This window comes from Podarcis cretensis, assembly GCF_951804945.1.
Source record: "Podarcis cretensis genome assembly, chromosome: 4".
Taxonomy (NCBI): Eukaryota; Metazoa; Chordata; class Lepidosauria; order Squamata; family Lacertidae; genus Podarcis; species Podarcis cretensis.
This window is the reverse complement of record NC_137173.1, coordinates 9,865,578-9,887,746: the sequence shown is the minus strand read 5'-3', so window position 1 is coordinate 9,887,746 and position 22,169 is coordinate 9,865,578. Positions and strand designations below refer to the sequence as shown.

The following is a 22,169-nucleotide window of genomic DNA, read 5'->3' as shown; positions in this document are numbered from 1 at the left end:
GCCCTCCCATCAGATGTCAAGGAACCAAACAACTATCTGATGTTTTGAAGACATCTGAAGGCAGCCCTGTTTAGGGACGTTTTTAACGTTTGATGTTTTATCATGTTTTTAATATTCTGTTGGGAGCCGCCCAGATTGGCTGGGGAAACCCAGCCAGATGGGTGGGGTATAAATAATAAATAATGATGATGATGAAGGTGTTCCAGAAGGGAAGGAGCTGTAGCCCTGCTCTGTTTTCCTGCTTCCCCTGGGATGGCTCAGCCAGTAGAACGTAAATATTAAAGAAGATAAGACCTAGCAGTCTAAAACTTTGACTCGAAAACCAAATTCTGCCTGGGACTCTTCCAAAACAAAGGAAAACTGTTTCTTCTACTGCTGCTCTTTTTCTGATTTTCCTCTTCTCTTCTCTCCTTCCCCGTCAGCCGATTTCGGCTTCTGTGCTCAGATCACTCCCGAGCAAAGCAAGCGCAGTACCATGGTGGGGACGCCATATTGGATGGCGCCCGAGGTGGTGACGAGGAAAGCCTATGGGCCCAAAGTGGACATCTGGTCTCTGGGGATAATGGCCATCGAAATGATAGAGGGGGAACCTCCGTACCTCAACGAAAATCCACTGAGGGTGAGCGTTTTCGTTCTAACTGAGAGGCTTCCCGGATTCTCTGCCAGTTCGTTTAGGCCAGCTGTCCCACCGGGGATTATAAATGTTTCTCATTTATCCAGGGTGGATAAAAATCAATGATTATATATATATATATATATATATATATATATATATATATATATGATTTTTAAAATTTAAAATTGGATTTTTTTATTATTTAAATTGGATTTTTCAAATAAAATGCTTTTGGATGAATTTTATTTTTTTTAAGATAGTTTTCTGTTTAAGTTACATTATAGTCCAAAGGCTATTCATCAGGAAATAAGGATTTGTTTTAAGTTTTTCATGTGTGCTAAAACTCAGGTTTGTTTTTTTAAAAAAATTATTTAACCACATCAGTTAACATACATGGATACATATGCTATAATGTTATTGTTTTAGTTAAATAAATTGTTGTTAAGAAAATGATTATTTTTCTCCTTCCAATCAAGAACATCAGAAAAGTTGTCCAAATATAAACAATTTACTTATTAAACCTCACAATAACTTCATAATTATCTGTCTATGTATTTCAAATAGGGTAACCAAATCAGTAATTTTCGATATAACTGTAAAAACTGCTCTGAAAATTTATTATTCCGAAAATGAAACCTTCATCTGGTTGAAAATATTAAGATGATACCAGCAAGAATGAGCCTTTCTGTGAAAATATGATATAAATCAAGTCTTACTGACTGGTGATTTAAATCGTGGGTTTAAATCGATTTGATTTAAATCAAATCCACCCTGCATTTGTCTGACTTTGCATTGCTATCTCTGGTATTTATTTATTACATTTATATCTCACCTTATTCTTCCAAGGAGCTCAAAGTACTAAACATGGTTTTCCTCCCCATTTCATCCTCACAACAAACCTGTGAGGCTGGTTAGGCTTAAGAGATGGTGAATGGCCCAAGGCCATGCTGTAAGTTTTATGGCCTAGTGGGGATTCGAACCCTGGACTCCAACACTGTAACCCAGGGGTAGGCAACCTAAGGCCCGGGGGCCGGATGCGGCCCAATCGCCTTCTAAATCCGGCCCATGGACGGTCCGGGAATCAGCGTGTTTTTGAGTAGAATGTGTGCTTTTATTTAAAATGCATCTCTGGGTTATTTGTGGGGCCTGCCTGGTGTTTTTACATGAATAGAATATGTCCTTTTATTTAAAATGCATCTCTGGGTTATTTGTGGGGCCTGCCTGGTGTTTTTACATGAATAGAATGTGTCCTTTTATTTAAAATGCATCTCTGGGTTATTTGTGGGGCCTGCCTGGTGTTTTTACATGAGTAGAATATGTGCTTTTATTTAAAATGCATCTCTGGGTTATTTGTGGGGCATAGGAATTCGTTCATTTTCCCCCCTTCAAAATGGTCTGAGGGAAGGTGGATCGGCCCACGGCTGAAAAAGATTGCTGACCCCTGCTGTAACCATTATGGCATAAAATAAAATCTCTGAGCTGAGCTCTTTTTTCTTCTTCTTCTTCTCTTCCCACTCGCCCCTGTCCTCTCTTTTAGGCTTTATATCTTATTGCCACCAACGGGACCCCCGAGCTGCAGAACCCAGAGAAGCTTTCGCCCATCTTTAGAGACTTCCTTAATCGCTGCCTCGAGATGGATGTGGAGAAGAGGGGGTCTGCGAAAGAGCTCCTCCAGGTAAACGCAGCAATTTGAAGAAAGATTGCTTGTTGTTTAGTCCTTTAGTCGTGTCCCCCTGGACCAGAGCACGCCAGGCCTTCCTCTCTTCCACTGCCTCCCACAGTTTAGTCAAACTCATGCTGGTAGCTTCAAGAACACTGTCCAACCATCTCACCTTCTGTCGTCCCCTTCTCCTTGTGCCCTCCCTCTTTCCCAACATCAGGGTCTTTTCCAGGGAGTCTTCTCTTCTCATGAGGTGGCCAAAGTATTGGAGCCTCAGCTTCAGGATCTGTCCTTCCAGTGAGCACTCAGGGCTATCCCTGTCCAAATAGGGGTACAACTGGGCACTGTGGTCACCTGAGCCTCAAGCGACAGCCGAGGGTCCAGAAGTACCCCTAAACTATGTACCCCCTCCTCCAGAGGGAGTGTAATCTAGCCCAGCTTGGCCCCCTACCCACAAATATTCAGGGGGCCGAAGTACTTTCTGCCAGAAGTGGCTTAGTCATGCTGGCTTAGTCATGACCCGGAAGCTGTTCGCCGGCTCCCTCAGCCAGTAAAGCGAGATGAGCGCTGCAACCCCAGAGTCGGCCACGACTGAACCTAATGGTCAGGGCTCCCTTTACCTTTTAGTATCTTTAACGTCCCCACAGCACTGAGCTCATTGGATCAAAGCTCTCACCCAGGTCTCAGGCAGCTTCCCACATGTAAACCCACCTTTGAATTTACCGCCATGGTTTATCGCTTGAGCTGGCCGGTGTTCCTTTGCCGAAACCTGTCTCCTTCTTTTCCAGCACCAGTTTCTCAAAATCGCCAAGCCCCTCTCCAGCCTCACTCCTCTGATCATCGCGGCAAAGGAGGCAGCGAAGAACAACCACTGACGTGCTCCGCGGGGCCGCCGTCGCTGTGCCAAACCCTCTTGGCTTTTAACTTTTCCTGAAAACACCTGTTTCAAAGAGCCCGGCTCTCCCCCGACTTTTATGGCCACACCTCGAAGCTTTTTATCCTGCGAGATCGGGACTGCGGCATCAACGTGCATCCGAAACTCAAAAGCAGACACCTGGGGGTGGAGGCAGGTGTCACCCTTGAAACTGCGACCTCCCATGCGGAATGGGTGTGTGGGGCGGAATTTGTATGTTTGAAAGGGCCATTAAGGGGCTGTCTGATCTCGAACAAAATAAGTTGCCAAGCCAGTATGTTTTCATATCTTTTAGTGTGTTGTTGAATTTAAGAAGAGAGGAAAACGTGATTTCATGCAACCTTTAGGACAATTGGAGGAATTGCATTTCTAACTGCCTGTGTTTTCTTTTACCTCTGCAAAAAGCCCCCTGTTCGTAAGACTACTGAGAGACGGGCATAGTTTGGATTACATGAAAACGAGCACAGGGAGTGTTTTTCTTTTTAAAAAAATAATCTCAAGGGAAATGGAATTTCTTCCACTGAACCAGAAATGAGCAACCTGTATCTGTTGGAAGATGGCAGTTAATGAATGTTCATCATGCTGTGTGTTTGGGGGCCGGATGGTGGTGGGGTTTTTTGTGTGTGAAACTTAATTGCCCTCTGATTAAATTCTCGTCCTTGTTTCCACCCTTCTGACCGGCATCATCTGTGTAAATCTGTGCTTTTAATTGCATTGTGAATTTGTCAGAAAGGTGAAGGCGCTTTTGTATACGCAGAGGGCTCTGTTGATATCAAAGGACAATTGAAAGTACAGCAATTCAGAGAGACCAAAGTACCAGAAGCTAAACTGCGAGAGCAAGAGACATTTGGAGACAGACACACACACACACCACACAGCTGTCAACTTACAGATTTGAAAATAAGGGACCAGCAGCCTCGAAAATAAGGGATCAGCAGCCAAAATAAGGGATTTTCCAAGCACAGGTATGTTCAACTTCTGAGCCCCTCTGAGCCAAAGGCAGAAAGCCCAGCCAGCAGCCAAACGAAGTCTCAAGCGGTGGTTCCCACAGCGCAGCAACCCGGCAAAGGGGATGCAGCAAGGGAAACCACCGTCACCTCTCCGCTGGGAAGCGCTGAGCAAAGGCAAGTCCCCAGGCAATGCGGCTGATTTGATTGGCACAAGGCATGCAAGCTCCACCCCCCAGTCATTCTTAGACTCCTTATTGGGTGAGCAACGCAGCCAAGCAACACAGTTGGAGCCTCCCTCCTCCCTGGCCGGCAGAGAGGGAGGGAGAGGAGCTGCTTCCTTTGAAACCCGGGAAATTTAAGGGACATCATAATAAGGGACAGCAGCGGGACACAGCACTGGGATAAGGGGCTTTCCCACCAAATAAGGGACGGTTGACAGCTATGACACACACACAGACTGTATTTGTCTGTGTTTATATACTACTATAATACTAGACACCTCATTGGCGAGATGGGGCGCTCTGTTTTGCAGGACGGCCTCAATATGGTGCGTGTAACAGATCCTTGGAGGAATGGAGAGAATAATAGAATTGTAGAGTTGGAAGGGACCCCAGGGGTCATCTAGTCTAACCCCCTGCAAGAAAGGACCGAGAGGTTGCACTGATGTTGGTGCCACTCTGTACTTTAAAGAAGACATAAAGGCTGTCCCATATGGGGATCGAACCTGCAACCTGGGCTGACATGTTGGAAGGTATGAAATACCTGAAGCAGCTCACATCCCCTGCTTGTGTGTAAGGGGTTTATCCACACTTAACATTCCCCTTGTCGTCCGAAGCAAAGTCCTTGCTTTAATACTCCACGTCTGAGTGCTCTTTTTCTTGCTCTGCAAAAACTTGCTCTTTAAAGCTGAATCAAGCAAATAGCAATCCATGGAAAAACGGAATTGATGTTTGCTCCGATTGAGCACCAAAGAGCAGGTTTATATTGGGCAAAAAACCACACACTGATATGGAGCTTTTAAGGGGAGACCTGTGCCTAGAAACAGCAGGGTGAAAAATAAGTCTGGATTAGTCAGGAAATGCAATTAGCGTGATGATGCGGATACAACTCCCATCTCTCTTATTTCTGCAAATGCCTCTCTAGCATTTATGATAATCTTATTCATAATTTGCTGGCTATCACTTATATGCTATGTTATCTGACAGCGGCTGCACAAGAGGCAGCTAAGGAATGAGCGAAAATGCGGTAAAATCCCATATTAAAACCACTTGCCGGTTCAGTTTATAAGCACGTAAAGGTAAAGGACCCTGGACAGTTAAGTCCAGTCAAAGGCGACTATGGGGTTGCAGCGCTGATCTCGCTTTCAGGCCGAGGGAGCCAGCGTTTGTCCGCAGACAGCTTTCCGGGGCATGCGGCCAGCAGGACTAAACTGCTTCTGGCACAACGGGACACTGTGAAGGAAACCAGAGTGCACGGAAACGCCATTTACCTTCCCACCACAGTGGTACCTATTTATCTACTTGCACTGGCGTGCTTTCGAACTGCTAGGTTGGCAGGAGCTGGGAGAGAGCAACGGGAGCTCACTCTGTCGCAGGGATTTGAACTGCAGGCCTTTCAATTGGCAAGCCCAAGAGACTCAGTGGTTTAGAACACAGCGCCACCTGCGTCCCTGAAACATAAAACTTGGGCCCAAGACCGATCTTGACACAACCCTATAAAATCTGCAAAATGATATAGAAATGGCTCAGTGGCTTTGATGCCAGGAAGCTGTCTCCTCACCTGCAGATGTCATGGCGGAAGGGATGACAAATCTGTCACAGAAATGCCACATGATGGAGGGTGAAAGCTAGAAAGTTACTTTGAGATAGACTCACTTACCTTTTGGAAGAATGTTATTGGGCTGCCTTTGGGCAATAATAACGGCATTCAGAAGCACAACTGCCTCCATAGCTGGAGGCAGAAATGCTTCTGAATGCCAGTCGTTGGACACCACAGGAGGGGAGAGTTGGACTTGCGTTCGAATCCTGATTGCTGCATTCCCACAGGCATCTGGTCAGCCACTGTGAAAACAGGATGCTGGACTGGATGGACCATTGGCCTGATCCAGCAGGAAATAATAATAATAATAATAATAATAATAATAATAATAATAATAATAATAATTATTATTATTATAATTTATTTATACCCCGTCCTCCCCAGCCAAGACCGTGTTCAGGGTGGCTAACACCAGGTATAAAAACGACTGAAATACAACTTAAAAACAAGATTAAAATACATTAAAATGCACCCTAATTTCAGTAGGAACTCAAATCAAAAACTTTTTGGGGGATGAAACCGTCAAGTCTTCACCAAGGTCAACTATTCAGACTGGTCCTACGTGGGCCAGAAAAAAGCCAGGGAAGTCCCCAAATCGGAGTTCCATCACAGAAGGAGAAAGGAAAAAGGAAGAGGGGAAGGGGATCAAGTTGATTCCAAGCCAAAGGCCAGGCGGAGCAACTCTGTCTTACAGGCCCTGCGGAAAGAAATCAGATCCTGCAGTTCCCTGGTCTCATGTGACAGAGCGTTCCACCAGGCCGGGGCCAGTGTTGAGAAGGCCCTGGCTCTGGTTGAGGCTAAGCTGACTTCCTTAGGGCCCGGGACCTCTAGGGTGTTGCAGGATTTGATTTCTTTCCGCAGGGCCTGTATGACAGTGTTAAGTTGTGGGCGAACATATCAGACGACACAGCAATTCTTCCAAAGCAGCTCTTTATTTGTAAACTGGAACAGAACTGAACTGAGGAGCTCGGTCAGCCTGGTTATATAGAGTTCCAGAACAATGTAACTGTTGCCATTTTCTAAAACTATCCAATCACTGAACGTCACTTTCGATCCTTCATTTGCATACAAACTATCCAATCACTGAACGTCACTTTCGATCCTTCATTTGCATAACTACCTACAGTATCCCTCTGCTGGCCCAGGGTGAGAACTTCAGTACATAACAGACAGAGTTGTTCCGACTTGCCTTTGGCTTAGAATCAATTTGATTCCCTCCCCCCCCCCTTTCTTTTTTTCCTTTCTCCTCCTGTGATGAGGCTGCATTTTAATGTTTTTATTGTTTTAATGTTGTATTTTAATCTTGTTTTTAAGTTGTATTTCAATCAATTGTTTTTATATCTGGTGTTTTACTGGGGAGGGCGGGGTATAAATAAAATTTATTATTATTATTATTATTATTGGATGACCTTAAGGTCATCCGTGGGGCATACAGGGAGAGGCGGTCCCATAGGTACAAGGGTCCTAGGCCATGAAGGATCCTTAAGAATGATGAAATCAATGGTACTAATATAATGAACATCCACGCACCTCCTGACACCTCCACTCTTTCAAATATTTGTTTTATTTATTCATAAAAAGCATTTACCTGCCACCTTCGCGCAAATTGTTGGGGCGATATTATAGAGCAGCACAGAAACATTTAATGCAATAAAGAGCAATCATTGAAATGACTGGTGACTCGAGAAAACACCCGAACGAGAGGCAAGTGAAAGTCAAAACTGAGGATTTTCACCGGGAGAGTGCTCCATAGCATGTGATCAGCGATGACACTCAATGCTGGACTTCTGGTCAAGTCCAGTCAGGCCTTCAACAGGGGGGACAAATAGCAGCGCTCCTCTGGAAACGGGCTGCCATAAAAGGGTTCAGGTGGACCAGCAGTGGCCAAGTCAGATAGTTGCTTCTTGAGAAGCTCACAACAGGACAGAGGCAATGAAGCGTAGTGGTTAGAGCATCAGACTAGGACCTGGGAGACGAGGGTTCACATCCCCACTCGGTCATGAAGCTCACTGGGTGATGGTGTTGACCACTCACTGCCTCTCAACCTAAGTAACCTCGCAGGGTTGTTGTGGGGGGTTAAATGAGGAGGGGGAGAAAACGATGGAGCCCCCCTTGAGAAGAAAGGTGGGAGTTAAATGCAGGTACCAACTGCACTGGCTCCCGGTGGAGTACAGGGTCAGGTTTAAGGTGCTGGCTTTGACCTTTAAAGCCCTTCACGGCCTAGGACCCTCGTACCTACGGGACCGCCTCTCCTGGTATGTCCCACGGAGGACTTTAAGGTCCACAAATGACAACACTTTGGAGGTCCCTAGTCGCAAGGTGGTTAGATTGGTCTCAACTAGGGCCAGGGCCTTTTCAGCACTGGCCCCGACTTGGTGGAACACTCTGTCACAAGAGACCAGGGCCCTGCGGGACTTGACATCTTTCCGCAGGGCCTGCAAGACAGAGCTGTTCCGCCTGGCCTTTGGTTTGGATGCAGTCTGACCCTTATGTTTCCCTCCCCTTATGGTCTTGATTTATCAGCAACTTTAAAATGAGGCTGCATTTTAAATTGCATTTTAACCTATATTTTAAATTGGTTGTCCCCCCCCCCCCCTTATGTTTTTACTGTAATTTTACTGGTGTTAGCCACCCTGAGCCTGGCTCTGGCCACGGAGGGCAGGGTATAAATTATTATTATTATTAGTATTAGTATTATTAGTATTAGTATTATTAAAATAAATAAAACAAATAAACAGAATTAGCAGTAACAGACCCGGAGATAAATACCCCCCTCTGTGAATTGTTCTGCCTTTTTAAAGGCAGTGGGTGGCTGTTGATGTGTGCAGCTGTAACAACAACAACAACAACAACGTAGAGTCGGAAGAGACCCAAGATTCATCTGGTCCAACCCCCTGCAATGCAATGAGTTGATTATTGCTGTTGTTGTTGCTTTATTATATTTATACCTCACCTTTCTCCCTGACGGGGACTCAAGATGGGCAGTTGACAGATAAAAATAAGAACTGCCAAAACCACAGGAGAAAACCCGACCACAGGTATTAAGTTTACGGCATGTAATGCCTTACGAGAAAACATTATGAAAATGATTTATAGGTGGTACATGACCCCAGTCAAGCTTGCGAAGATTTATCATTTGCCCGATAACAAATGTTGGAAATGTAAAGAGATGGAAGGCACCTTTTTCCACCTTTGGTGGACCTGCCCAAAGATTAAGGCCTTCTGGGAAATGATTTATAATGAAATTAAGAAAGTGCTTAAGTGCACCTTTAACAAGAAACCAGAGGCATTTCTCTTGGGTATGGTCGGCCAGCTGGTGTCGAAGAAGGATAAGAATTTCTTTTTGTACGCTACTACGGCAGCAAGGATTCTTCTAGCAAAGTATTGGAAGACACAAGAGCTACCCACGTTGGAGGAATGGCAGGCGAAAGTGATTGACTTTATGGGACTGGCAGAAATGACCGGCAGAATCCGCGACCAAGAGAAAGAGACTGTGGAAGAAGATTGGAAGAAATTTAAGATGTATCTTAAGAATTATTATAAAACTGAGGAGTGTTAAAATGCTGAGGGAAAAGAAGACGTAGAATTGCAGCGATAATTGGGTTTAAATTTTATGGTGGAATAGAAAAAGAGGATGAATTTATATTTAATTGGGCAAGAAAGGTTGCTGAATAATGGTATTAAATTAAGGATGCAAAAAGGGGAAGGTATGGGGAAGTCCGGGAAAAGAGGGTTATGGAAATAAGGTCAAGAAAATATGAGTTTTTTGTTTGTTTGTTTTTATGTTGTTTTTTGTTTTTGTTAAAAAATTGGAAATCAATAAAAATCTTTATATATAAAAAAAAAACCACAGGAGAAAACCAGTCATTTAAATCCTGCGTTTTATTACTAGGGCTTTGGACTAGGGCAAGTTACAGGGAACCAGGCAGAGGGCCTTCTCGGTAGTGGCACCCGCCCTGTGGAACGCCCTCCCACCAGATGTCAAAGAGAACAACAACTACCAGACTTTTAGAAGACATCTGAAGGCAGCCCTGTTTAGGGAAGCTTTTAATGTTTATTAGGTTATTGTATTTTAGTGTTTTTTTTGGAAGCGCCCTGTAATGGTTCTAGGGGTTGCTCGTGCGTAAGTCGTCGCCACACCTGGCTGAGTTACCTGGGTGAACCCGATTCTGTCCGGACAGCCACTCACCCGTGGCTGTCTCAGTCGCTGGCAGAATCCGTCAGTGGGCGTTTCTTGAACTTCTTCCAGCAAAGAAGCTCTTTGACGCCTAGTCTCCTCCTACTCTCCCTGCGCAGAAGCCTTCTGCGGAGGGAGGGTGTGGGCAGCGGAGGACCCGTGCTCTCCCCGCTGGTCTCCGGCGAGGAGTCATGGAGCCACCTCGCCGATTCCCCTATCTGTCCCCCTTCTCCACTGGTGCTACGCTGATTTCCCTCCCCAATAGCTGGGCTGCTTCTCTCCCTCCTGGGACGCTCTCCGTAATTCCTCTGGAGCCCTCCCTCTCCCTCTGGCTCCGATGACAGTTCCCTGACATGCCCAGAGTGGCTGGGGAAACCCAGCCAGGTGGGTGGGGTATTAATAATAATAATAATAATAATAATAATAATAATAATAATAATTGGACATGAAGGCAGTTTAACCCGAACTAGTGGAAATGTGTGAGCCATGAAGCCTAAGCCGGACAGAACATTTTGAGTCTTTCAATCTGTGGTTAAAATGGGTCTTGCTTGGTGCTTTTCCTCATCTTAATTCTTTGACACCAGGCCTTTTCTCAACCAGCTCCCTTTCCACGTCCTCTGAGAATGATCTCAGGGCTGAGCATTGTGACATCAGCTGCAGGCCAGATTCCAGCAGCCAGCCTTGGATTGGTTAGGGCTGAGTTCCAGGAGAGCATGTAGGCAAAAACCTTTCAAAAACTCTGGCTCTTGGGTGAGTAGCCAATGCTTGGATTTCTGCTTTAATTTCATCGCCTCCTTTTCTACATGAAACCAATCAGAGGCCCTGACCAGGAGTGCCAGCTTGGCCCTGCGACCGTAGGTGCCCGGGGCGTGAGTGCCATGCAGCGTGCCTTGCCATGGCACCAAACTTTGTGGGTGCCCGGCACCTTCACAGGAAATTTTGATATGTACTGAAGTTCTCACCCTGGACTCAGGTCCAAATATGCAAATAAGGGATTGAAAGTGACGTTCAGTGATTGGATAGTTACAGAAAATGGTTAATGTTGCGTTCTAGTGGAGCTCTATATAAGCAGGCTGGCTGAACCCTTCGGTTCAGTTCTGTTCTGGCCTGTGAATAAACAAGAGCTGTTTGAAGAATTGCTGTGTCGTCTGATATGTTCACCCACAACTTAACAAATTTTGTGGGTGCTCAGACACCCAGGGCCCCCGGAAATTGGCACCTATGGCCCTGGCATTTTGAGGTTGCTTGAATTTATTTCCACTGCGCCCAGAGCATCTTACAAATGGCACCCACATATTCTCAAATCCAAAACAAGGAGGCGGGTGAGAAAGCAGTTTACAAAACGTATCAAGCAATACAGAAATCAGCCCCATTAACAAACACAGAAGAAACTCAATATTGCAAAAGAAATAATCTAGACTTAAACAAGTAAAATGCTTTTGCGATTATTCGTTTCATAAAATTAATTCGCCGATTGATTGTTTAAAAAAAAAAAAAAACCCCAACAGCGTCAACGTGGTTTTAAAATTATTGGGGGGAAACAGCTGTTTAAAACATTCAAAATATATAACCAGCAATGAAGTAAAAACAGATTAAAACATGCATCAAAATTCTACATGGCTGGGTAGGCTTGTCTAAACAAAAATGGCTATAGCGGGCGCCAAAAAGAGAAGAAGAAGAAGAAGAGTTTGGATTTGATATCCCGCCTTTCACTCCCTTTTAAGGAGTCTCAAAGCGGCTCACAATTTCCTTTCCCTTCCTCCCCCACAACAAACACTCTGTGAGGTGAGTGGGGCTGAGAGACTTCAGAGAAGTGTGACTGGCCCAAGGTCACCCAGCAGCTGCAGGTGGAGGAGCGGAGACGCGAACCCGGTTCCCCAGATTACGAGACTACCGCTCTTAATCACTACACCAGACAAGCAGTGAAGGCGCTTGTCTGATATCAATAGCAGGGAGTTCCAAAGGGTAGGTGTTGCCATGCAAAAAGATGGATTTCTTCCAAACGTGGAGCGAGTGTTATGTGGCGTCTGCAAAAGTACCAGTCCTACAGACAGAAGCGCTTGTGGGGGTACACCTATTGGGTAAGGCGATCTTGCAGGTAAATTGGTCCCAAGTTGTGAATAAACTGTTTAATTGCAAAATAATCCTCTACGTGTAAAAAAGCAAATTACAGAAGCATTAAAATATAAATAAAATATGCAATAAAATAATGCCATTCCATTGTTAAGTCCAGTCAAAGGCGACTATGGGGTTGCGGCGCTCATCTCACTTTCAGGCCGAGGGAGCCGGCGTTTGTCCACAGACAACTTTCCGGGTCATGTGGCCAGCAGGACTAAACCGCTTCTGGTGCAACGGGACACCGTGATGGAAACCAGAGCACACAGAAACGCCATTTACCTTCCTGCCGCAGTGGTACCTATTTATCTACTTGCACTGGTGTGCTTTCGAACTGCTAGGTTGGCAGGAGCTGGGACAGAGCAACAGGAGCTCACTTTGTCGCGGGGATTCGAACCGCTAACCTTCTGATCGGCAAGCCCAAGAGGCTCAGTGGTTTAGACCACAGTGCCACCCGCATCCCTATGCCATTCAGATAGCATAGCAGAGATCCTAGAATCATGCCATCATAGAATTGTAGAGTTGGAAGGAGCCAATGCAGGCGTCTCAACTAAAGCATCTACAGTTCTACTGCTAGAACAGCTCTTACTATCAGAGAGTTCTTCGTGAATTTGAGTCGTGCTCTTCTTTCTTGTAGCTTGAAGCCATTGGTTTGGGTCCAGAGCGAGAGAAGAGGCAGCAGCTTGCTCCCTCTTCCATGTGACAGCCTGTGGTGATCACACAGGGTCCCCGGACGTTTCACCGTCTATTGATCCCTGTGCCACCACTTTAGTTCTCGCTGCCACCACCCAGGCCCTACCTGGTACAATACTGAGTCCAGTCAGGTTTAAATTGGAACATAAACTTCTGTTTATTCATTGCAGTTTAACAAGCGTGTGGTTTCATAAACTGTATCGGTCAATTACAATCATGGGGTGCCTATCCAGACCTATAACCTCCGCTACCTGCTCTCCCTCACTAAACCACCTCTCAGATATTTACTTGTCTTCCTAGCTCCTAACTGTTCCTGACTCAGCTTATTTCGCTACACTAACTTAACCTCCCCACAGACTCTATCCCAATTCACTCCCACTCCAACCAACCACCCAACTCCCAACAAACTCCACCCTTTGCCCTCCCAGAGCTGGTTTTATAGTCCCTCTGACTCCACCCCCCTGGGTCCTGATTGGGTAACCTGTTTAACTATTTCACCTCCAGCACTCTCATATGTTAACGTCACACAGCCCTTGAGATATTGAGATCCCAAGAAAGGTAAAGGTAAAGGGACCCCTGACCATTAGGTCCAGTCGTGGCTGACTCTGGGGTTGCGGCGCTTATCTCGCTCTACTGGCCGAGGGAGCCGGCGTACAGCTTCCGGGTCATGTGGCCAGCATGACTAAGCCGCTTCTGGCGAACCAGAGCAGCGCACGGAAACGCCATTTACCTTCCCGCTGGAGTGGTACCTATTTATCTACTTGCACTTTGACATGCTTTCGAACTGCTAGGTGGGCAGGAGCAGGGACCGAGCAATGGGAGCTCACCCTGTTGCGGGGATTCGAACTGCCGGCCTTCTGATTGACAAGCCCTAGGCTCTGTGTTTTAAAGGCTCTGTCCCTTTAGAAATGGTACGATCCTGCTTTAAATGCCTAGTGCAGATGAGGCTTATTCTCCTGCTCTGAAGTGATCGGCAAGTCCTAGGCTCTGTGGTTTAACCCACAACACCACCCATGTCCTTCCCAAGAAAGATGAGGTGTTGTTTATTCCCACGTTGTCTTTTTCATCTCTGCAGAGCCCACAGCCCCTTTGTTCCTCTCGGAAGCCAAGCCCTGTCACACCATGGACAAGTCTGCGCTGTGTCACCTGACGGATGCCAACGGGAATTTGAAAAACCAGATCTGGGACCTGAGAGAGACGGCCGCCAACCTTGACGCCGAGAAGCAGGAGATCCTGACAGAGAACAGGAGTGTCAAAGAGCAGAACCGGAGCCTGGAAGCCAAGATCGAGTGTTTCAAAGCCATGGCAGAGGACTTCGAAAAGGAAGAAGAGGAACTCCAGGGAGTTCTGAGGAAGCTGGAGGAGACGATCGCGCAGCTGGAATCCCAGAACACGGCCTTGAAAGGCACCAACAAGATCCTGAGGACCGAAATACAAAAGGTGTCCGGCCACATCGTTCTCTTCCAGGATTACAAGGCAACGCAAGACCAGGACATCTGTCGCATGAAGCAGGTGATGGAGCACATTGTGAGCTACTTCAAGCAGCTGGAGTCAAAGATCGAGACGGCCGAGCAGAGATTCGGAGAGGAGCAGAGCGAAGCCGCCGAGCTCCAGCGCACCTTGGATGAGCTTGAGCAGATCCGCGAGGTCCAGGAGAACGAGATCCTCTGCCTGAAGGACCAGCTGGAAGAGGCGTCCTTCATGAAGCTGGAGAAGGACGAGAGCCTCAAGGTCCCGTCTCTGCTGCATGAGATGGTCCAAGCCAAGCTGGTCCAGGATTCCTTGGCCATGCAGAGCAGCCTCCTCCTGCTGTTGTCCAAAGTCGTGTGGCTGTTTCTGGCGGTGGCCATCTGCCTGGGGTTCCTGAGCATCTTGGCCAAAGTCTACCTCTTCGTCTTCAACCAGGACCTGGAATCCGGAAGCCAAGCTCTGCTGTTCACGGACCGCCTCCGCCTGCTGGCAGAAGTCCTCTCTCCGCATCCCATGAGGAGGTCAAATGGCTTGCTGCCCTTTTGAGACGGACGCCGCGGCGCAGGAAGCAAACCCAGCGGAGCTAGCCGTGCATTCTTGTATCAAAACCATGTGCCTTCAAAAATTAAAAGGACTCCCTTCCCCACTTAAGAAATGCCCCAGGCTAAATTTCCATCTGATTCCACTTGATCTTGCCGAAATATTCAGCACAGGTGTGCCCCCCAACCACTTACGTTCTGGTACCCCACCTGCATAAGTGAAAATCGCATAATTGGGGAATCCACCTCTAAACCCCCTTCAAACCCCCTCTCTGCCACTCTTTTTCCCACCCAGACCAAAATTTGAAATCCAGACCAAAATTCAAATCTGGATTGAAGCCCTGGGGCTGGCTGGAGGCTGGAGGACGAGCAGGAAAGTAGCTGCTGCTGCTGCTGCTGCGCTACCACACGTACCAGCTGTTTGGTGGGGAGGCTGAGCAGCTGTCAGGCAGCCAACAAGGAGAACAGGTTGTTTGCAAATCAGAGAAAGAAAGTGAAACTCTGGCTAACTTGCAGCTACCGTATTTTTCGTTCCATAAGATGCATTATTTCCCTCCTAAAAAGGGGAAATGTGTGCGTCTTATGGAGCGAATGCAGGGGGGAGGCAGGCAGTAAAAGCCCCCAAGAGCTGCACACAAGCTCTGCGCGACTCTTGCGGGCTTTTCCTCAGGAGGGAAAAGGGACTGACGCGGCCAGTCAGTCCCTTCTCCCTCCTTGTAGAAAGGGTGCGCGGCTGCTGTGGGCTTTTGCGGCAGGTGGGGGAATTGCCATAGCCGTGTGCAGCCTCTCCCGGCTGGAGAGGTTGCGCGCGGCTAAAGAGGAAACCAAGACAGCCAGCAGGATGGATCCTTTGCTCTTTGGGCTTCTTTGCTCTTTGGGGCTGGGAGGGGGAAAACCCGGCCTTCCCCTGGCAGCCCCGAAAAGCTCTGGGAGAAGCGGACAGGCTGATAATATATATTTTTTTAAAAAAATATTTATTCAAATTTTAAGGATTACAAAGAGAAAATTAGAAAAAACAAATAAAAATAAAAATAAAAAAATACAGAAAATACAATACAAAAATACAAACAATTCAAAAAAAGAAAAAAGAGGGGGGAAAAACCAGCTCAAACTTTTACATAACTTTCTTCCCTTTACTTATTTCCTTGACCTCCTCGCACCTCCCTTTTTTGTATTCTAATTCAATTAGATATTTCAGCAAATCCTTTCTAGCTTTGTTTTTATCCTAATAATTTATCTTAATATACTGTAATTTTACATTCTCGTCTTTCTCTAATTAAAAAATCAATTGGGATTGCTGCTTTCACTGCACAGCGATCCCTCTTGCTGTTCTGGCTTCTGAGATTCAGAATATTTTTTTTATTGATTTCCCCCTCTAAAAACTAGGTGTGCCTTATGGTCCGGTGTGCCTTATGGAGCGAAAAATATGGTAGTTTCTCTATTAAGGAAGCAGAATAAAACGCAGGGATTACCGAGGGTTGCTCTTGTCTAGGTGAAGCAGTTGCTCATACTGGCTTGCAACTCCCCCTTCGCTCCCCATCCCTCTTTGTCAGGCCCCTTCCTCTGTCTACAGCGAGCCCCAAGGGACCCTCTCTGTGTCTTCCGGACTCTCTGCTCTGTAACACGCAAAAGATGTCTTGTTCTGGAGGCCCATAACACAGTGAGCCCAATTCCCATTCTATACAGTGGTGCCCTGCAAGACGAATGCCTCGCAAGACGAAAAACTCGCTAGACGAAAGAGTTTTCCGTCTTTTGAGTCATTCCGCAAGGCGAATTTCCCTATGGGCTTGCTTCGCAGGACAAAACGTCTTGCGAGTTCTTGCGAGTTTTTTTCCTTTTTTTAAAAGCCGCTAAGCCACTAAGCCGGGACGCAGGTGGCGCTGTGGGTTAAAGCCTCAGCGCCTAGGACTTGCCGATCGAAAGGTCGGCGGTTCGAATCCCTGCGGCGGGGTGCGCTCCCGCTGCTCGGTCCCAGCGCCTGCCAACCTAGCAGTTCGAAAGCACCTCCGGGTGCAAGTAGATAAATAGGGACCGCTTACCAGCGGGAAGGTAAACGGCGTTTCCGTGTGCGGCTCTGGCTCTGGCTCTGGCCAGAGCAGCGATGTCACACTGGCCACATGACCCGGAAGTGTCTCCGGACAGCGCTGGCCCCTGGCCTCTTAAGTGAGATGGGCGCACAACCCCAGAGTCTGTCAAGACTGGCCCGTACGGGCAGGGGTACCTTTACCTTTACTTTTTAAGCCACTAAGCCGCTAATAGCCGCTAAGCCGCTAAGCCGCTAATAGCCGTGCTTCGCAAGACGAAAAAAACGCTAGACGAAGAGACTCGCGGAACAGATTAATTTCGTCTTGCGAGGCACCACTGTAGTTCAGTCCATATAACTGTAGAATTGTATAGTGGGAAGGGGTCCTGAGGGTCATCTAGTCCAGCCCCCCACAATGCAGGAATGTCAGCTAAAGCATCCAGGACAGATGGCACTCCAACCTCTGTTTAAAAACTTCCCATGAGAGGAGAGTCCATCACCTCCCAAGGGAGACTGTTCTACTGTCAAAAGCTCTTACTGTCAGCTTTTTCTGATGTTTAGTCAGAATCTCCTTTCTTGTAACTTTAAGCCATTGGCTCGGGTCCTACTTTCCCGAGCAGGGAAAAACAAGCTTGCTGCCTCTTCCATGTGACAGCCCTTGAAAGATTTGAAGATGGCTTTTGGCTTGGGTTCAGATCCTACCGTCACCCATGAGCAATTACTCCATCTTTGTGGGGGTTGCCTTGTGGTTGGCTGAGACAAAACAAAAACTCTGTGTCAACACTTTCCACAGGCTAAATAGACGGTTGAGAATTGGCAGTTTGTGCTTCTGAACATTCATGACCAAGCATTATGGGAGCTCCCCCATGTGGAGTATATTGAGAAAGTGCAGACTTAATTTTAAACATATTTTGTTGCACCCTCTGGAGGCTGTAGCTAGATGGTTTTCATCCACCATGCTCAGGTTGTGTTTATCTGCTTTTAAAAACAGTCTATGCTTTAAACATCTAATCTGATTTGCATTATTGAGCCTTCTTTTTGCAGTCTGAAGGAGGAGCAAGGGAACATCTTGAACTGATATACCTTATGCACAACATCTCTTGTCCTTGAAACAGTCTCTCAGAACTTCCCACAAACGCTAAATGGCTATTACTACCATTATTATCAATAGCGATGATTTATTTCCATTATGAATTGCTTCCCGTGAGAAATCCTGAAGTGGTTCACAATATAATAAAAACATTTTAAAACAATTGCATACATAAACATGATGTTTAAGTGTGTCCGTGCACACACACACACACACACACACACACACACACGTCACACATGAATTATTTTCAAATACAACAGAGATACCACTTGGTGAGTTGGTAAATATGGGTCAGGACTGTACCACTTCCGATTACAGGTGGAGAAAAACCTATGATGGAACACTCCTTGTTTCTGGGGAAAGGAGGAAAGGAATTGAAATATACTCGGAGTCGAGAGTGGATTTCATGCTCTTTATTCAGCTCATAGTGGTGAGGAGTAATGAAAGTCCCCCCAAAGCATCTGCTTTATATACATTATTTACACAATGGGCCCCACGTGATTGGCTAATTCCGGAATTCTCCTGTAGGCCAATCAGGTTGTGGATTCACTTCCATCTGGAGCTGGATTGGGTGGCTCCTGTGGGCCAATCATACTGCTGCATTGTTCTAGGACCAATCAGACTGCTGCATTCTGAATCCTGTTGTTCTAGGACTAATCAGACTGCTGCATTTTGGATCCTATTGTTCTAGGACCAATCAGACTGCTGCATTTTGGATCCTATTCAACTCAGTACATAACAGGAATATAGTGTCTTTCCCTGGCATGGCAGATGCCAAGACTGAGGATATACAGTGAGGGGGGGGGGAGTATTTGATTCCCTGCTAAATTTGCCCATTTGCCCTCTGACGAAGAAATGACCAGTCCATAATTTTAATGGTAGGTTTATTGCAGCTGTGAGAGACAGAATACCGTATTTTTCGCTCCATTGGACGCACAGGACCATAGGAGGGGGAGAACAGGGGAAATGTTTTTTCTTGTTCTCTCCCTCTAAAACAAGGTGTGTTCAAGGTACATTCACCAGAGCTTGTGGGGCTGGCGGTGGGGGGAAGCGCTGCTTCCCCCCCCCCCCAGCCTCAAAGATCCCTGAAGCCTTTGGAGGGCAGCGCCCCGCTGCCCTGCAGAGGCTTTGCGTGGAGCCGTCCCCAAGCTAGAGCAGCGAGACGGAGCCCTCCGTCTCGCTGTTCTGGCTTGGGAACAGCCTTGCTAGCTTCTGCAAGACAGTGGGGTGAAGGCAACCCGCTGCCCTGGAGAGGCTGTGCGCGCAGCCATCCCCAAGCTAGAGCAGCGAGACGGAGCGCTCCGCAGTGCTCCGTCTTCCTGTTCTGGCTTTGGGCTTAGCGGCGCAGCCTGCATTCGCTCTATAGGATGCACACACATTTCCCCTTAATTTTTGGAGGGGAAAATGTGCGTCCTATAGAACGAAAAATACGGTAACAACAAGAAAAAACCCCAGAAACCCAAAAGACAAAAGAGATTGATGTGCATTATAATGAGTGGAATAAGTACCGTATTTTTCGCTCCCTACCATAACACGCACGTAGTTTTTAGAGGAGGAAAATCCGCAGGCATGCCACCCGTAGGCATTACCTCCATAACACGCGCAGACATTTCCCCTTACTTATTAGGAGGAAAAAAGTGAGTGTTATGGTGCAAAAAATACGGTATTTGATCCCTTTGCAAAGGATGACTTAGTACTTGGTGGCAAAACCCTTCTTGGCAATTACAGAGGTCAGACGTTTCTGGTAGGTGGCCACCAGGTCTGCACACATCTCAGGAGGTATTTTGTCCCACTCCTCTTTGCAGATCCTCTCCAAGTCAGTAAGATTTCGAGGCTGATGTGTAGCTACTCGAACCTTCAGAATAACCTTCAAACAGTTATTCTGTCGCTCACAACTACAATAAATCTACCATTAAAATTATGGACGTCATTTCTTCATCAGAGGGCAAACGGGCAAATTTAGCAGAGGATCAAATACTTTCCCCCCTCACTGTAGAGCATGCTCTTTCGCATTCCTTTGGGGAAGAACCGTAGATCAGTGGAAGAGCACTTGCTCTTTAATGTAGAAGGCCGCAGGTTCAATTCCTAGTGTCTCAAAAGACTTGCTGCCTGGAACCCTGGTGAGCTACTGTCAGTCAGTGTAAAGGTAAAGGTACCCCTGACCATTAGGTCCAGTCATGGCCGACTCTGGGGTTGCAGCGCTCTTCTCGCTTTATTGGCCGAGGGAGCCGGCATACAGCTTCCAGGTCATGTGGCCAGCATGACTAAGCTGCTTCTGGCGAACCAGAGCAGCGCACGGAAACGCTGTTTACCTTCCCGCCAGAGCGGTGCCTATTTATCTACTTGCACTTTGACGTGCTTTCGAACTTCTAGGTTGGCAGGAGCAGGGACCGAGCAGCGGGAGCTCACCCCATTGTGGGGATTCGAACCGCCGACCTTCTGATCGGCAAGTCCTAGGCTCAGTGGTTTAACCCACAGCGCCACCCGCCATCTATTCAAAGCACATCCCCACCTGCAAAAGTGTAGGGTTGCCATATGTCTGGACATACCTGGAATACTGCAGTCGGCAGCAGTGTTTGGGCAAAAATTGGTTGAATGACCGGGAAAATCTGGACAAATGGTATCCTGTGTCGGCAGTGCCTTTTCTGCCAATTTTCTATAAAAATAGCTTTAAAATGGGGTGGGGTTTTTTGTGATTTTGCCCAAAAAAGCTCAACAACTTTGGGCAAAACCAAAAAAAGGCTCAACAACTTTGCCAAAAAAAGGGTCCGGATTTTCACTGTTTGAAATACGGCAACCCTACAAAGTGTGTCAAAAAAAGGGCTTCCTTGCTTAGGCCTCTGGGTAAAGAAACTGCTTTTTGGCACTCAAAACAATCTTATCGGGCTGAGTCATTGCGTTATCTAGCTGTACTCTGTTTCAAGGCCAGGAATGAGGCCTGCTAAATGGGAAATGGTTTCAGCTGTGTGGGAATGCATGTATGCCAAGGTTCCAGAAGTTTCCAGCCTCAAAGCCTTCTGATTGGCTCAGGAGACCCACCTCGGTTGCTATGCCCTTTGCAATACCTGGAGACCAAGCCTTTTGAGGTATGGATTATAGCCTGCATAAATGATCTTATGGACCGTATAGAGTTAGTTCAAGTTAGCGTTGTTATTTTAGTCTGAGAGGTGCATCCATGTCATGGCCGCAATCCAACCGAGCCTCAAACTTCCCCACTGAGAGCTAGGACTTGCAACCATGTGTTCTGGTGGCCTTGGGGCATATCCTGTCTCCTTGGCTAGCAAGACCTCCTGGAACTGGCTGTGGAATATCACTCTGGTCAACAGCGCTTCCACCTTCACCGGACTGGCCCTCTCTGGGATCGGAAGACGGGAATGGCCTGAAGGTGCCTTGACCCAAGGGTCCAGTTGATCGCACCCAATGATTTCATGTTGTTTGTTGTTGTTTAGTCATTTAGTCGTGTCCGACTCTTCGTGACCCCATGGACCAGAGCACGCCAGGCATTCCTGTCTTCCACTGCCTCCCGCAGTTTGGTCAAACTCATGCTGGTAGCTTTGAGAACACTGTCCAACCATCTCGTCCTCTGTCGTCCCCTTCTCCTTGTGCCCTCTATCTTTCCCAACATCAGGGTCTTTTCCAGGGAGTCTTCTCTTCTCATGAGGTGGCCAAAGTATTGGAGCCTCAGCTTCAGGATCTGTCCTTCCAGTGAGCACTCAGGGCTGTTTTCCTTAAGATGGATAGGTTTGATCTTCTTGCAGTCTATGGGACTCTCAAGAGTCTCCTCCAGCACCATAATTCAAAAGCATCAATTCTTCAGCGATCAGCCTTCTTGATGGTCCAGCTCTCACTTCCATACATCACTACTGGGAAAACCATAGCTTTAACTATACGGACCTTTGTTGGCAAGGTGATTTCTCTGCTTTTTAAGATGCTGTCTAGGTTTCTAGTGATTTCATAACAGATCTCAAAAAGTATGGGAAGGCAGGATGGAAACATGGAGAACATCACAAGCTAAAGCTCGCATAAAGAAGCATCTCTGCCACTGGACACAGGTGAGTGGACTATATATACTCCTTGGAGAACCAGGAAATATCTGGCCCTA

General features: G+C 46.9%; 2 protein-coding genes across 3 annotated transcripts in view; both read left to right on the top strand.

The window, feature by feature from the left end:
• PAK1 (p21 (RAC1) activated kinase 1) overlaps positions 1 to 3,863 on the top strand; it is a 99,660-nt gene extending 95,797 nt beyond the window's left edge. For both annotated transcript variants that reach the window (XM_079973830.1, XM_079973831.1), the window contains 3 exons: positions 423 to 619; positions 2,154 to 2,291; positions 3,065 to 3,863. In XM_079973830.1, the coding sequence (XP_079829956.1) occupies positions 423 to 619; positions 2,154 to 2,291; positions 3,065 to 3,151 (422 nt within the window). In that variant the 3' untranslated portion in view covers positions 3,152 to 3,863. The remainder of the gene's footprint in view (positions 1 to 422; positions 620 to 2,153; positions 2,292 to 3,064) is intronic.
• A 6,863-nt stretch (positions 3,864 to 10,726) lies between these two features.
• LOC307214997 (uncharacterized protein) lies at positions 10,727 to 15,067 on the top strand. Its single transcript, XM_079974122.1, has 2 exons — positions 10,727 to 10,884; positions 14,018 to 15,067. Exon 2 carries the CDS (start codon positions 14,065 to 14,067, stop codon positions 14,956 to 14,958), a length of 894 nt encoding a protein of 297 aa, XP_079830248.1. The 5' UTR covers positions 10,727 to 10,884; positions 14,018 to 14,064; the 3' UTR covers positions 14,959 to 15,067.
• Positions 15,068 to 22,169: the final 7,102 nt, after the last annotated feature.